This window comes from Camponotus vicinus, unplaced genomic scaffold, assembly GCF_025532165.1.
Source record: "Camponotus vicinus isolate PSW18456_S1 unplaced genomic scaffold, iyCamVici1.0 SCAF_2, whole genome shotgun sequence".
Lineage (NCBI taxonomy): Eukaryota > Metazoa > Arthropoda > Insecta > Hymenoptera > Formicidae > Camponotus > Camponotus vicinus.
In genome coordinates, this window is record NW_028141956.1 from 21,161,096 (window position 1) to 21,174,718 (window position 13,623).

Consider the following 13,623-nt stretch of genomic DNA (forward strand, 5'->3'; position numbering starts at 1 on the left):
CCTGAAGAATTCAATATAAACTATTTTATTAAAGTTAGAAACGAAAAAGGTGGAGAATAACTCCTCCAAATCGATCTCTCCTCCAATCACTATCTCCCCATAAATCGGAATCTGATGAGCTACTATTTACGAGATCCATAGCACTATGGATAACATTAGAAAAATTAAATCCATTATGGTTTCTGAAAATTGAATTTTTTAAATAAAAGAATGTGCTTAAAAATATAATTAAAAAACAATTAATACTTAACCTTTAACTAAACTATAGAGCGATTAAATATCTTCAAAATATGTATTGTTTCTATCAATAATGAACTCTTAAAATAATACTAATATATCAAAATATCTTTTCCCTATTAAAAAATTTTATTATATTGTTCGAATATTAATTCATGCTTATTTGAAATATTATATTTTCTTTACTTACACGATAAGCGTTAAGAAGTTTCAAAATCTCGATTCAGTTTTCTCATTGGAAGATACAATCCGAGCAGCCATTCACGCAGGTGCCCGTTCGGCGAATTACGTCACGTGACTAGCAGATGAAAGACGCAGTGGATGCGCTAACCGTTGCATTAACGAATGCAGCCATTGATGCTATTCAAATAATACCGCTTGTTCGTTCGTCTTCGCTGCAAACAAATGAACTCTCGCGAAATTCTGCAAGCAATGTGTCAGCTCGATATCAATCATGTGGGAGTCTATCCTGCCGACAAAGTTCTGAAGGCGTGGACAAGGTTGACGGCCATCGTCGCTAATACAAATAATCATAATCGACTAGAAAAACATTGGGTCGCCTTCTTCCTCGACGACATGGCACATACTAGCTACGGAATACCGCTTTTGTATCCCGGATTTTTCCTTCGTCTCCGGCGAAATTCCATCATCTATCGATGGAATACCAAACGACTGCAGGGACTTTCCTCTTAAACTTGCGGACACTACAGTTGTGTATTTTTATATTATATGTGCAACGATTACGATCTTGATCGGTTTCTTAATTTTTTTCCAAAGATTGCGAACATAACGTTTAATCGTGCAATTATTTCATAAAAATTTTTCTTCAAAAAACAGAAATTTCTAAAATATGCGCTATCCGATGTCATATTTAATCTCATAATTCAAAGTATAATAAGTTGGAAAAATGTAATACTTTCAATTGTATGTAACAAGAATATTATATTATAAAAAATGAAGAATATTATATTATAAAAAAGTGTCAATAAATGTGCAAGTTTTTGTCTCAAATCGACTAATATTTTTATCCTCTCACTTCCTCTTTCACACTCATGTATAGCGTCCTAAATGCCTGAATCTGTACATTCCTATTTTTTATCCTTCCTTTTGTCATGGCGACGACGCCACCAGCGTCTATTAGCGTCGTAAACGCGCGTGCACGCTTTGTTTTTTAAGCAGCGGTAGAGTGGGTATCGTGGATGGACATAAATCTAACCTAACTTAACCTCGCGGTACCTCTTCGCAACACTACGGTCGCCATTTTGTCGGGACTGTAACCATCTTCTTTCTCTCATATTGTCGGCTCCTACCCACGTGCTATATTTTCTCTAATTTCCTTACTCTCTCAAATTCGCGCTCCTCACCCAATCAGAGCCCCGGGCACTACCGGGCGAGCCAATCAGAACGCTCCTTTCGCCTCAGACAGGTCATGCCTCCGACGCCAGTGGTCGAGTAGTGAGGATTTGTTTTGACAGCCATAGTGCCCAATATACTATTCATCACACTTTCTGCTTATTAACACAGTGTTATGCGACTCCAGAGCGATGTTAGGATCTCGCTCGATGGATGTAATGCCGACGGAAAATCCCTGAAAGATCGCTTGCTGACCAAATAAGTGCCGGTGCAGGTATTCGCGTGCACTGCATGCTGGCTTCCGACTAGTTTTCCGTAAGAAACGGTACCAACAAGCATAACGCCATAGAGTGGCCACATCTCTCAAGATCCTTCTAATAAATAACATCTGTGCCGATGGAAAACAGTGGCGGATGGATTCTGATAGTCTCCAGTAAAGATAGGAATGTATGTAGGAGGAGTAAAATACGAAATTGTTAATTAAATTAATTATATTTTACATTAATATTGCACGTTGTATTAGAAATGAAAAAAGAAAAATACGAAGGAGCAGGATCGAATCATGAATCCGCAGCATAGTAGTTTCGGGCTTAACCCCGCCTAGCAACGTCGGCCTCTCGCTGATGGGTGTAAATTCACCGGTATACAAGATACATCATATTTTTTCAGTTAATCTATCTCAAAAATAACTAAGCATTATGTCCTCTCCCTTTCTTCTACCTTTTGGTCGAGTATTATACTTTGTTAAAATATTTTTAAAATCGGTGTTTCAAAGTTCGCGCCCTCCCCTCGTGAGATAAAAGAAGATCTTATTATTTTACTACAAAACTACTACAAAGAAGGATCCTCTGATAATTGTTCCGACGGACCGAAGCCTTTAGAGAACTCTTCTCGACGGCATTCCACACCCTGTGCCCCTGAAGGCACAATAATATGAAGTTTTAAAATACACTTGGTAACAGAGGAATGCCTTAATACATGAATTTATGCAACAGGAATACCTTAACACATTGATGCATATATGAAAGAATGCATGTCTCGATACGTACATAACCGTGCATAATATGTGTTTATTCCTATTATCAGATATATGTAAGTCATAGAGATTAAACTTCTAATAAGCAACTAATAGATGTCTTATAAACATCTTAGATGTCCTATAAACGGCTAATAGATGTTTAAATAAATGTCTTATATTAGATTTGATTTGAAAAACACAAAGACGTCTAATTAACTAAATTTTAAACATCTATATCAACCGATCTCTTTGGTGGAAAAGTCATTGATTCGATGTTTTTTTAATTGATGATTTCTCACTGGGTTACTATCAACATCTTCCTTTTTTTGTGCCTCGTCTTTCGCAAATCTTGATTTCGACTGTCTGTGCATCACTTTGCGAAAAAAGCGGCCAATTACATCTTCAATATAATTTCACGTAGTAGTTACATTGTAATTTGCAAATTTTGTTGGGCTGTCAAGTTGAATGACCATGACAAGATATGTTACTACTGCTCCAGTAATCTATATAAGAAAATTTCATTAAGGTAAATTTTGCATCATTAATATAAAAAATTAAATGAAAACAGATCTGTAAATAATCAATTAAAAAAGTCAATCCTAAATCATGATCTTGGCATATAATCTCATAATTCGCATTTCGAAATAGCAATATAATATTTTTTCTACACATGCTAAACCATTGAATTCTATGATAAATTGGAGAGAGACTCTCACACTCTATATTATCCTATAAAAAATCAAGACCAGAATTTAAAAAAGACATATATATATTTCTGGATGCCTCTCTTTTTCTACTATATCCCATATAGCATACGGCAAGATTGCAGCAATATTGTAGCAACAGTAAAATCCGCCTACAAAAATATAATAATATAATATTGCAGTAACACAGCAATATAATGTATATGCAATAATACATTATATATATTCATATTGACATAATCCTAGACATATAAAAAAATAATAAGAAATTAGACCTTTAAGAGCCAAGCGCAAGATGTAACGTGCGTAAATTTTGTGTATTATAAAATGCAAGTCACAAAGAAAGGCACGGAAGTGTCTCCCTTCGATTTTGATGAACTTTTAATATGTTATTTTCTAAAAAAAAATAAAGGAAACGTATTTTTTTATATGTGCCGATATGCATGTCTAGGCGGTAAAACACCCCTTTGAAAAAACTCGGTTTTTTTTTCGAGACAAATATCTCCGAAACTATGATAGAAAAATTTTTCAAATTAAAGTTAAATAATTTCAAGAGTACTTTATAACAATGACAAAAAATTTTAATTTTTTTAATTTTTCAAAATACCCCCACCACTAAATATTCTTTTTATAATTTTGAAACTTCTTTATTACCAAATGAAAGGTTATTTTTTTACGAATCCAAGTATATATGATTAAGTTATATTTCGAAAAATCATTTTCCGGAATTAATTATAAACCTCTCTGTAAATACGTTATTCGTATCCGTCCAACAGAATGTATTGCGCTCGATTCTTTGCGCAATACATTCTGTTTTTCCGTAATAGAAGATAACTAACAGATACATTTGAAATACATATTCTATTGTAATTATCGGAAGTTTTTTTATCGTGGCAATTATCTAGGCATTTATAACTCTATGAACACAACATTTGAATATATGTATAATAAATATCATACACCAAGATACAAATCAAATATAAATATATCAAAAGCAATTTGTTGGAGCAATAGTATAAAAGTTGTTGTTTTGCGTTAGTTTAACATATACAAAATAGTGTTATATTAAACTGTAAAAGAATTATTTGTATATTAAACTAAGCTGCGCAAAATAGATTTCTTAATTTTCTACAAGGAGTGATATAAAAAATTGCGCCAATTAAGAATGAAAACTTGCAAGTTCAAATAGAAATATTTTAATTACAAATACTGTTTTGCAAAATACACTCATCAACAAAATTATTGCATAGGTAATTTTATATCAAATTTTCGCATAACTTCAAATAGGTATAACTCCGTCAAAAATGGTCGTATTTGAAAAATTTTTTTTTCATTCTTAAGCTTAAAGCCTCTATTTTAAAAGTCATTTGTCAGATGTAGAATTTATCCTCCCCCCACCCTCTCGTCCTTAAAAGTAAGGACGTGTTTCGTCTCCAAAAAATTACATAATTTGACGCATTCCACGGGGTGGAATAAATTTTTTTCGCAAATTTCATGATAATCATCGTAAAATATGGACTTTTATGTGTGAATTGAAAAAAAAGGTAATTATGCACTTTACGGACGACCTCACCGATTGACATATGTTGTCAAGCTCACTCTCCTGAGTAAGTATCAAAAGGTTTTAAGTGTCGCTCACTATTTGTTAAAAAGTTATTAACGAAAAAAGTTTTACGAATTATATGCAATTTTTAGACATTATGTACGTTTCAAAAGTCAAGGTGAAATGTACATGCGTGGATACAGTGTGTTCCGCCCCCCCTACGGGGGGGGGTCACCACTTTCGGAAGATATAACCTAACCTAAACCTATTTCTAATTTAAAACTAAAATTTGGTTTGAGATGAACCTTGCTTCGCGTGAAAAGTTGCACCCATGTGAACTTCGTTTTATCTTGCAAAGTACATGCTTGGAGACAAGGCTACCAGATTGCATACGCTGCGTCCAGCGGCGGCACGATTTGTATCCCCACCACTTTCGCGCACTAAGGCATAAGCTCTCATCCGTGTACGCTCGACGTTCGACTACTTTCGGTTACTTTCGGTTACCTTCGGTTACCTTTGGTTACCTTTGACAGAGAAAGACGGATAGATTAGCTTCTATCTCCTTCTCTCTTGAGAAGGTCTATTGTATCCATTGGATCCATGAAATCTCGAGCTGACGAATTGACGGCAACATGTGCGATACTTATTATCACACATAATATTTTCCTATTGATTTTTTTTTATAAAAGTTTATATGTTGTTTAAAAAAGAGAATATAACATATACAAAAACAAATTTTACATATTTTTATCTAACATATTTTTATCTAAATTTTTATCTAAATTTTTCCACTCTTGGCCAATATGTATGTGCTTTTTTATTAAAAAAAAATTTCTTTAAAAAAATAACTAATAAAATAATATTTAAATTTATTTTAATAGAATTGTATTTTGTTATTATTATTTTCTATTAATGTATGACGTACATCTTGTTGCTCAACGGAAACCGCGAGAAAGTGGTGATCTCTTCCATTAAAAAGGAAATGTAAAAAATTTAATAAATTAATAATAATAAAAATAAAATAAAAATAAAATAATAAAGTAATGATAAATAATAAATAAAAATAAAAAATAAAATTATAATAAAATAATAAAATATAATCAATTTTCTAATTGATAAGAGGTCAAAATATTATTTACACATTTCCTTACATACGCACACACACACACACACACACACACATATATTTACGCACTTATTTTTTAAGTAATGTATATAAAAATTTATTTTAAAATTATTTATCGTAGGAAGGGCTTGCTACATCAGCATCCGCATGGACTTTTAAATTGTTTTTATTAGTGGCATATAATTTATCCGCCGACATAAGAGATAAATGCTCTTCATTAATGAGCATATTTAAAGCTGTTTCTCCTCTTGTTTTTAATGCGGACTTAAACATACAAATAGCATTAACGAAAACCGTTGAAACGCTATTACGTGTTTTCGTTTTTAAATTGTTCAAAAGAGAAAACATTTTCTCAGGATCGGCATTAGAATTCGGAAGCGTTCGAATAGTATTTATAATATTCGTTAAATTGGAATATTTAGGAACATTATTCGTGTGCCGACGTTGTAAAATTGCTTTCCACATATTGTCAAAATTTAATTTAGAAAAATTTTGTTTTTCTTCCACTGTAAGGTCTGATGCTAATGCAATCCATTCTTTTTTTAAAGCATCTTCATCAAAACCGCCGACAGTTTTAGCTACGAGAGAATCAACAAATGATGTTTGTCTATTATTATCGAATAAACTTACAGATGGTTGAAAAACTTGTAACTTTAATAAAAATTCATTATTTATAGGTAACCTTTTACAAATTTCTTCTGCAGCAGTCACATAAAATGTTAAACAGTTCTCTCGAACAATTTTAACTATGTTTATGTGATCTTTCAACGTTAATTCGTTCAGATATTCCTCACATTCTGATCCCAATTTTAACTATGTTTATGTGATCTTTCAACGTTAATTCGTTCAGATATTCCTCACATTCTGATCCCAAAATAATTTCATTAATAGGTTTTTGATTTTCTTTTAATGAGAATATAATATTTGAAGAAAATGATTTTAAATATTCTTCTTTTATAAAATTTCGACAGATTTGGAAAAGAAAGTTTTTAGATTTTGGCTGCAATAAATGGATTCTCGTTTCTGACGCTTGAAAGCATGCATTAAATGCGTTAAAAAAATTTAAAACATATTTTAAAAAAAGAAAATAAGCTTTTATCTCTATGTTGTTTATCATAGATAATAAATATTTTCCAGAATTTGTTTTTTCACTCGCAACCATTTCAGTAAGAAAATATTTAATTGTATCCCAAGATTCAAGAAGTCGTTCGATGCATAAATAATGAGAAAGCCAGCGTGTGTCACATAATTTTAATATTTTGTGATTTGTTTCTTGGAAACATTCACAAAATTCGCGAAAAATAGCCGTACGTTTGGGATTGCTAATTAAATATTTAGCAATTTTTTAAAGAAATTCATCGCAATATGCAGGCATTTTAGAACAAGCAGTATGCGCTGCTAATGCGGAGGAATGACATGAACATGAAAATGTTAATACATGTGGGCATATTTCTTCCAATTTTTTTTTAAACGATAAATGTTTCCCTGTCATGACAGAAGCATTGTCGCACGACAAGGCAACAATATTTAAAAATGGTATCTGTAATTTACACATTTCACTTTTAAATGCATTGAATAACTTTTCTGCGCTTGAATCTTTGGCATCAATATTTATTAATTTAACTAATTGCGAGCGAACATCTCTCCGGATCAACGTATCGGACAAAAAAAGTCATCCATTTATTATTAGTGAGATCAGATGTTTCATCGATAAATATCGAAAATTTTGTGGTTTGAATAATATTGACAACACGATTAGTCTCAACCGGGCATACAACGTTTGTAATAATATTTGTACATTTTGTTCGGCCCATACTCATACTATTCAACACATTAGGATCTTTTCCTATATGTTGGAAAAAATTAAGAATTTCTTTTGCCGTTTGATAGGGAATATTTTTCTCAGCAATTAATGTATATTTGAATCCTCATTCGAAACTTTTGTTTCAATATAATTTTTTTCTTTATTTATATGAACATTAGATTCTGCATGACGATAGATTTGCGATAAATCGCCAGCGATAGATTTATCACAAATCGAACAAAAAAATAAGATTGCATCATGTGGCACTTCACGTAACCAACATTTAAATTGCTGAATTTCTAACCATTTTTGTTGAAAATTTGGTTTACGCAATTTTTTTATTGGCAAATCAACATTATTATTATCAGTTAGCGTATTTACCTTAATATTATTTTTGTGACACGCAGAATCCGCATGTTTTGATAGTGTTGAATTGCACGAATAATTATTATTGCATATACTACAATAATAAAGACTATCGTCAGATGGTACTTTGCGTATCCAAGATTTATATCGATCATCATTAAGTCAAGCTTCTAAAAAATTTCGCTTACGTTTTTTAGTTAATTGATCACACATTTTGATTATCACCAATCTTTTGTCGATTGCTTTGAACTATCTTTTGACTGGGTCACGAACGTATTCGCAAGACAAGCACAGTCAACAATCAACAATTAGTTGATAATAATCGACATGAGTTGAGAAAAAACAATGTCAAACACATATAATATTTTGAATATACAGGGTGGTCGATTTATCTGAAGACATTGAAATATCTCAAAAACTAAGCCCAGCAAACAAAAATGTTTCAGACAAAAGTTGTATGGTTTCGAGGGGGACATAAGATGGTACCATTGGTTTGACCTCGAAGAGTTATTTGAAGGTCACATGAAGGTCACCTTCAATTTCTTAAATGGAACCTACTATTTGTCATTGCATATTCTTGTAGCTTATCTCGAGAGCTTTCCAAAACACTATAATTAAGTACCATTTCGTTAAGTACTTTTTGAGTTATGAGGCTTGAAATAATTTCTTAATTTTACATAAACCGTAAAATATCTTGTAAAATATTCATTTTTCGATTATCTTACCTTAATACTTTTATGTACAAAATAATGAGAGGAATCAATTGGTGTAAAGAAAACACATAGTTGTTTTTAAAAAAAAAAATGGAATTGTTAATTGCAAATTCCATATTTTTCTTAAAAACAACTATGTGTTTTCTTTACACCAATTGATTCCTCTCATTATTTTGTACGTAAAAGTATTAAGGTAAGATAATCGAAAAATGAATATTTTACAAGATATTTTACGGTTTATGTAAAATTAAGAAATTATTTCAAGCCTCATAACTCAAAAAGTACTTAACGAAAAGGTACTTAATTATAGTGTTTTGGAAAGCTCTCGAGATAAGCTACAAGAATATGCAATGACAAATAGTAGGTTCCATTTAAGAAATTGAAGGTGACCTTCATGTGACCTTCAAATAACTCTTCGAGGTCAAACCAATGGTACCATCTTATGTCCCCCTCGAAACCATACAACTTTTGTCTGAAATATTTTTGTTTGCTGGGCTTAGTTTTTGAGATATTTCAATGTCTTCAGATAAATCGGCCACCCTGTATATTTGAATATACAGGGTATCCCAGACCACCCATACACCCTTTTTAAAATGAAAATAAATGGCTTTTATCAAAAATCGCGAACAATTTTTAAGTAAATTGGGTACACTATCAAATGGTGATATTTTCAATTTTTGATTCCGACCGGAAATACGCCATCCGGATCGAAAGTTGAATTTCTTAGAGGAACATGGTACTTTTTATTACAGATTCGAATTGTGGGTGAAAAAATAAGAAACTTTTGTATCAAACGTTTTTTCTGAAAGTGCCTCTGTCAATCTTACAGTTTGTTTTGCAGTTACTTTCAAGGTCAATTTTAAGATTGACAGAGGCATTTTCAGAAAAAACGTTTGATACAAAAGTTTCTTATTTTTTCACGTACAATTCAAATCTGTAATAAAAAGTACCATGTTCCCCTAAAAAAATTCAACTTCCGATCCGAATGACGTGTTTCCGGTCGAAATAAAAAGTTGAAAATATCACCATTTAATAGAGCGTACCCGATTTACTTAAAAATTGTTCGCGATTTTTGATAAAAGCCATTTATTTTCATTTTAAAAAGGGTGTATGGGTGGTCTGGGATACGCTGTATATTTTATTTTTATACCTCTATTTTTGTAATACAACATTTATCTTTTTATGTAAAAATTTATGTAAAATTTATTTATTAATTATTATTTATTAATGTTATACATTTTTTTATACAATATATAAAGTTTAAAAAAGTTTAAAAAAAGAATTAATAGGGAAAGATTATAGGGAAAGATTATAAACGTCACACATGTTGCATCGCCAACTCGCCAGCTCGAGATTTCGAGGATCACATAGCTATTGTATTCAGAGAGATAGGTAAGATACAATAGACCTCTCAGGAGAGAAGGGAACAGAAGCTAATCTATCCGTCTTCCTCTGTAAACTGAAGATAACCAAAAGTGGCCGAACGTCGAGCGTACACGGATGAGAGCTGATGCCTTAGTGTGCGAAAGTGGTGGGGATACAAAACGTGCCGTCGCTGGACGCAGCGTATGCAATCTGGTAGCCTTGCTTGGAGACAGTAGGTTCCGCCCCCCCCCCCTACGGGGGGCTCCACTTCCGGAAGATATAACTTAACACAAACCTGTTCTGATTTAAACCGAATTTTAATTTTAAATCAGAAATAGGTTTGGATTAGGTTATATCTTTCGAAAGTGGAACCCCCCATAGGGGGGGGGGGCGGAACACACTGTATCCACGCATGTACATTTCACCTTGACTCTTGATACGTACATAATGTCTAAAAATTGCATTCGTATAATTCGTAAAACTTTTTTCGTTAATAACTTTTTAACAAATAGTGAGCGACACTTAAAATCTTTTGATACTTACTCAGGAGAGTGAGCTTGACAACATATGTCAATCGGTGAGGTCGTCCGTAAAGTGCATAATTATCATTTTTTTCAATTCACACATAAAAGTCCATATTTTACGATGATTATCATGAAATTTGCGAAAAAAATTTATTGCACCCCGTGGAATGCGTCAAATTATGCAATTTTTTGGAGACGAAACACGTCCTTACTTTTAAGGAGATGACGAGAGGGGAGGGAGGATAAATTCTAAATCTGACAAACGATTTTTAAAATTGAGGCTTTAAACTTGAGAATAAAAAAAAATTTTTCAAATACGACCAATTTTGACCGAGTTATACTTATTTGAAGTTATTCAAATTTGACATGAAATTACCTATGCGATAATTTGACATGAAATTTCCTATGCGATAATTTTGTTAACGAGTGTAGTTATTTTAGTTTCCAAAAATAACTAAACAATATGCTAATAAAATTAGCAGCGCTAAGTTTTTTTAATTAAAAATATTTTATATTTTATTTTATATTAATTTTCAGTTTTCAACTTTTAGTATTATTAAATTAATTTTAAATATTATTGTTTTCGTAATTTAATATTATTATTTTTGGAAACTAAATAACTACTTTGGAAACTAAATAACTATTTTACAAAACAGTATTTTTAATTAAAATATTTCTATTTAAACTTGCAAGTTTTCATTCTTAATTGGCTTAATTGGCGCAATTTTTCATATCACTCCTTTTGTAGAAAATTAGGACATCTATTTTGCGCAGCTTAGTTTAATATACAAATTCTTTTACAGTTTTATATAACACTATTTTGTATATGTAACTTTTTACATTACAGTAATTTTCATAATTTTTTAAGATAATATTTTGTACAAGTTAGTTTTTTATAGTAGTTCTTACATAATTTTTTACAATATATATATATATATCTATATATACAGCATATACAGGGTGTCCCATTTTAAAAATGCACCTCGATAATTCTTCAACGAAGCATTTTCAGCAAAAATGTCTCAGACAAAAGTTGTATGATTTCAAGGGGGACATAAGATGGTGTCATTAATTTGACCTTGAATAGTTACTTGAAGGTCACGTGAAGGTCACCTTTAATTTTTTAAATGGAAACGCCTACTTTTTATTGCATATTCTTGCAGCTCATGTCGAGAGCTTTCCAAAACATTATAATTAAGTTAGTTTTCATTAAGTACTTCTCCGAATTATGAGGCTTGAAATCATTTCTTAATTTTACATAAACCGTAAAATATCTTGTAAAATATTCATTTTTCGATTATCTTACCTTAATACTTTTATATGCAAAATAATGAGAGGAATCAATTGGTGTAAAAAAAAACATAGTTGTTTTTAAGAAAAAATATGTAATTTGCAATTAACAATTACATATTTTTTCTTAAAAATAACTATGTGTTTTCTTTACACCAATTGATTCCTCTCATTATTTTGTACATAAAAGTATTAAGGTAAAATAATCGAAAAATGAATATTTTACAAGATATTTTACGGTTTATGTAAAATTAGGAAATGATTTCAAGCCTCATAACTCGGAAAGTACTTAATGAAAACTAACTTAATTATAGTGTTTTGGAAAGCTCTCGAGATAAGCTACAAGAATTAATAAAAAATATGCGGTTCCATTTAAAAAAATTAAGTTGACTTTCAAATGACCACTAAATTCGACCTCTAGATCAAAGTCAAAGTCACCATCAGATGTTCCCCTCGAAATCCTACAACTTTTGTTTGAAACATTTTTTCGTATCTTTTAGATTTTACGAGATATTTCGATGGCAAAGTTAAAATGGAACACCCTGTATATACAGGGTGTCCCAGACCACCCGTACACCCCTTTTAAAATGAAAATAAATGGCTTTTATCAAAAGTCGCGAACAATTTTTAACTAAATCGGGTACGTTCTACCAAATGGTGATATTTTCACCTTTTGATTCCGACCGGAAATACGCCATCCGGATCGGAAGTTGAATTTTTTTAGGGGAACATGGTACTTTTTATTACAGATTCGAATTGTACGTGAAAAAATAAGAAACTTTTGTATCAAACACTTTTTTTGAAAGTGCCTCTGTCAATCTTAAAATTGACATTATTATTTCATCACAGTTACTTTCAAGGTCAATTTTAAGATTGAAAGGCACTTTTAGAAAAAACGTTTGATACAAAAGTTTTATTTTTTCACGTACAATTCAAATCTGTAATAAAAAGTACCATGTTCCCCTAAAGAAATTCAACTTCCGATCCGGATGGCGTATTTCTGGTTGAAATTAAAAGTTGAAAATATCACCATTTGATAGGACGTACCCGATTTATTTAAAATTTGTTCGCGATTTTTTTATAAAAGTCATTTATTTTCATTTTAAAAGGGATATACGGGTGGTCTGGGACACCCTGTATATATACCTGTATATATGTCTGGAAAGGTAAGGTCAATCGAATAGGAGGTGAAAGAGGAGCATGAGTAGAACACATAATGTAAATAAATTTTTTTCGTATTCGGTATGGTTTAGAACAGTGCTGGGATTCACTTGCAACTTTCGGCCAGATTTCTTAGCTTACGCCTACTGTTCCCCTCTTACCGCTTGCGCCGCTCGTAACTAAGGAGCGCTTAGGAACGTGCGCGTCACAAATGTAATGTGGCAATCTATCTAAGTTCTCTTTATTGTTTATTAATAATAAAAAAAATTGTTATATTATTAATTACGTATATGTTCTGTATGTTACAATTTAAAATATTTGTGTTTTGAGACGTAATTACAATAAAGAGAACTTAGATAGATAGATTGCCACATTACATTTGTGACGTGCACGTTCCTGAGCGCTCCTTACTTACGAGC

The 13,623-nt window shown here is 31.6% G+C and overlaps 1 protein-coding gene across 1 annotated transcript in view; it reads right to left on the reverse strand.

Moving 5' to 3' along the window:
- Nucleotides 1–3,021: 3,021 nt before the first annotated feature.
- Nucleotides 3,022–13,623, reverse strand: part of LOC145967177 (uncharacterized) — a 109,716-nt gene continuing 99,114 nt past the window's right edge. Inside the window, exon 7 of the mRNA XM_083091830.1 lies at nt 3,022–3,111. Coding sequence (XP_082947956.1) covers nt 3,022–3,111 — 90 coding nt within the window. The remainder of the gene's footprint in view (nt 3,112–13,623) is intronic.